Source organism: Magnolia sinica, chromosome 6, assembly GCF_029962835.1.
Source record: "Magnolia sinica isolate HGM2019 chromosome 6, MsV1, whole genome shotgun sequence".
NCBI lineage: Eukaryota > Viridiplantae > Streptophyta > Magnoliopsida > Magnoliales > Magnoliaceae > Magnolia > Magnolia sinica.
In genome coordinates, this window is record NC_080578.1 from 12171368 (window position 1) to 12174869 (window position 3502).

Consider the following 3502-nt stretch of genomic DNA (forward strand, 5'->3'; position numbering starts at 1 on the left):
TAAAACCACACTTTGATCTCATCGCTATGGCTAATGTTGGAATGACTGTTTGGCGGATTACACATCTAGCATTAAAATTTGATCACATGTGCTTTTGATACCTGTGTAGTGGACAGAATATTTTTTATCCAGTTTCTGGTCACTGATTCAGCCACCATTTGCAGAAACGGGGACCCGTATACCGGGGAATATTCTGAGGACAAGATGCGTTTTGCAAATGGAGTTCGGTATGAGGGAGCCTGGCACGAGGGAAGAATGCTGGGACTTGGGATGTATACATTAATAAACGGAGAGACAGTGTCAGGCGACTGGCAAAATGGTGTCCCTGATATGTTGAGCACGCAGAACACTCATGATGGATTTCCTGTCGCCGTCAACCATTCAGAAGTACTCGATGCAGTCCAGGTAATAGAACTTTCTATTCCCCATGATTTAAAATTTTCAAGTGAATTGCAAAAGCAGCAGCAAAAGACGAAATGGCAAGAGGGAAAAATGAGAATTACTAAGAAAGAGCTACATCATCTGCAGTGACTGCCATTTATCTTAAGACAACTGGTCACCTGACCTGGTCCTAGGCTAACTTTACATACCATCAATTGTTACAAGAATTTTGCCTTCAAAACTGCTATTTTCAGGGGCAGAAGTGGAAGCAAACATTCTAAAGGCATAGAAACAGGTCATGGTGTAAAAATGGTTGTAGGTGATTTGTTTTTTTTTCTAAATGGTGGTCAATTTCTCATTCATTGTATGCATGGGGCAAATTCTGCGATCCACCCCATCCAGATTGTGAGTTCTGTTGTGGATGTGGCATAACCCAAAAATTGCACCGTTTGATGATATCAGATATTAACCACCTTTATCTCCTGAATTTGACTGGTCATTAGTTCTTTTTTAGCTGTCTATTTGATGGTAACCAATTGTATGTTTAGGATCATTCTATCAATTGATTTTCTGGCTATGCGCCATCCACATTGGGCCCCCAATTTGAACGGTCTGGATTAGCGGGCTTGTATTCAAATTTTATGGTAGACAAGTTGCCACCATTCGTAAACGGTGATGAACAACGAAACATATATCCTCGTCCTCCAAGCTCAGTCATAACATTTCAGGGAAAATTGTCGTATGTCTAAACAATTAACCCATTGATTCGCCATCTATGCATGGTAGGGGATCCCGTCTGACCCAGCTTTATCATAAAACTGTTAGAAAAACAAAAAAGAAAAAAAAAAAAAAGAACTTTGCTGATGGTTCTCCTTTAATAATCAGGAAGCTCGAAGAGCAGCAGAGAAAGCATTTGATGTGGCCAGTGTTGATGAGACGGTGAACGAGGCAGTAGCAGTGGCCAACGAAGCAGCCAACAAAGCAAGAGTAGTAGCAGTGAAAGCTGTGCAAAAGCGGACGAATAATAGCAATGAAGATGACACACCGATCCCAATTGTGTGAGTCTTTTCCCCATGTTTCCATAAATCATGGGGGCATATCACTGGCATAATCAAAAGCAAGGGATTGATCTGAGATATAAGAGGACCAAAATAAAAAATTTCATCACTGCTATCACTTCTACCCTTTTTTTTTTTCACATTAAGATCAACGCATGGGTGATGAGCATTATTCATTTCCTATTTCCCTTTTCTGATCAATTGAAAGCCAACATAATTCATTTCTTTTATGGCACCATGGTGGGTGTAAAGTAGGCATTGACTCGGGGACCCATCATGGAATTTGGTCTGTTCTAGTCTCTCCCCTGTTGAATGATCATAATCATTCTACAAAAATGAACACAACCATCTAGGTGCATGCTGTGGCACCTTGATGATTCATGCAAGTTACACATTCTGTAGCTTGCTGGTGATAGTGGTTGGACCACTGGGCTGAATATCTTTGACTAGTCCATCTTGTTGGTGAAGCCCCTTTGCCACTAAACCGAGCCTGGAAGGCTCAATAAGTTCAATCGGGGAGATGCTCTAATTTATATATTCAGGAGCATCCAACAATATTCATTGGAGGCTGGACATGAACTAGTGATTATGTATGTACCTTTTGTTTTTTTACTGGATCAAAATCATTGTCCAAGGACTTGGATGCTTGTTTAGGATGTAGGTCCAACAGTAGTGTGGTAAGGCTACAAACATCTTGGGCTTGCATGACCGAGCCATGCATTAGTTGACCTTGGGGCAAACTAATGGTTTGTCATCCAATCCAACCTGATTGAAGATTAGAATTGTATTGCTATTTAGTAGGCAAAATACAGTGGGTTTTACAGTGATACAAAACAAGGATTGTAGATTTTGGATGCTTGGCTATGTATGTTGGAGAGACAGAAATATATTGAGTTGCTGCAGACCCATCATGAGATGATGTGCCATCCTTCAAGTGATTGTTCTTGGTTTAAAAAAAATGAGAATCTTTTCCTCTCCATCTAAAACAGACATAGAAAGACCTGCTTACAGGTAGGTGGTACTGCTAGAGTAAGCAACATAACATTTTTTTTTTATTGGGTACATCACAGTTAGTTCAGAATCCTGGCCAAAAACAACCCAGTTGCTGCCCGAGCTCATGTGGGGCTGTGCTTGGCTTTGTCATAGTCCTCTCTAGGAACCTCATCCAGATCCCAGGGAGGACCATGATACTATGTCCTTTATGATGGTCTTGCCATGTTCTCAGAATCTCAGAACATGTACTGCTCATTAGGCACCGTCAGTGCACCAATACAGCCTGTGGTACCCAAGTTAGCAGGAGAGCCACTTCTATTTAAAAAGAGATATCTTAGGAACCCACTGATCAGTTGTGCCCAACCCAACCTAAGGTGTAGCATCTTAATCAATCTAGGGCTTACCTAACTGAAAATGAATATGTTGTCTACCCTGAGAAATAGTAACCATGTTCGCTCTAGGGAAGGATTTGGGGCAAGGATCTTTGAAATCCTTGTATTTCAAATCTCCCCTGATTTTTTGTTGAGAATTGGCCAAATCCATGTACTTCTCAGAGCCACACCTGCAGAAATCCATGGATTTGGTAGTGGGAAAACCATAACCTCACATCCTGCAGTAGCTCATCAACAACTTGAATAGCAGCTGGGAATTCTCCAGCCAAAAGTCACCTCGTTTTAAGTTGACTCTTCCCATACAAGAGCAGTCCGCATGTGATATTGGCTCCACCAAAATCAAGAACCAATCATAAATTGCGGGTACATCCAAACAGGCCTTCTTGTCTGAAATCTCATGATGATTGCTCCCCACACACTTAACTGTGTGGAGAAACATGCGCTTCATGCACAGATCCCCTCGTATCAACTCAAATAGTCCAGCTACAATTCAATGCTTTCAAATCAACTACCCAAAATATAATCTCCAACGGTTTTCAAGTATTTTGAATGTGACCAAGTAATTCCAATGTACGGAACTCTGTAGGGTTATTTAGATGTTTTTGAACGTAAAATCATCAGAAATTTTTTTAAGAGCTAAAAGAGTCCAAATATAGAGAAAAAAAAAAGTTTAAAGAT

General features: G+C 40.7%; 1 protein-coding gene across 1 annotated transcript; it reads left to right on the forward strand.

The window, feature by feature from the left end:
• Positions 1-207: 207 nt before the first annotated feature.
• On the forward strand, positions 208-1669 carry LOC131248284 (uncharacterized). The gene is made up of 2 exons (XM_058248488.1): positions 208-405; positions 1267-1669. Exons 1-2 carry the CDS (start codon positions 256-258, stop codon positions 1441-1443), a joined length of 327 nt encoding a protein of 108 aa, XP_058104471.1. The 5' UTR covers positions 208-255; the 3' UTR covers positions 1444-1669.
• Positions 1670-3502: the final 1833 nt, after the last annotated feature.

Excerpts from the sequence above, each read along its gene's own strand:
- LOC131248284 (XM_058248488.1), top strand. The coding sequence starts at position 256 with ATGCTGGGACTTGGGATGTATACATTAATAAACGGAGAGACAGTGTCA. Across the intron at positions 406-1,266 it reads AAGTACTCGATGCAGTCCAG|GAAGCTCGAAGAGCAGCAGA; the intron begins GTAATAGAACTT and ends TTTAATAATCAG.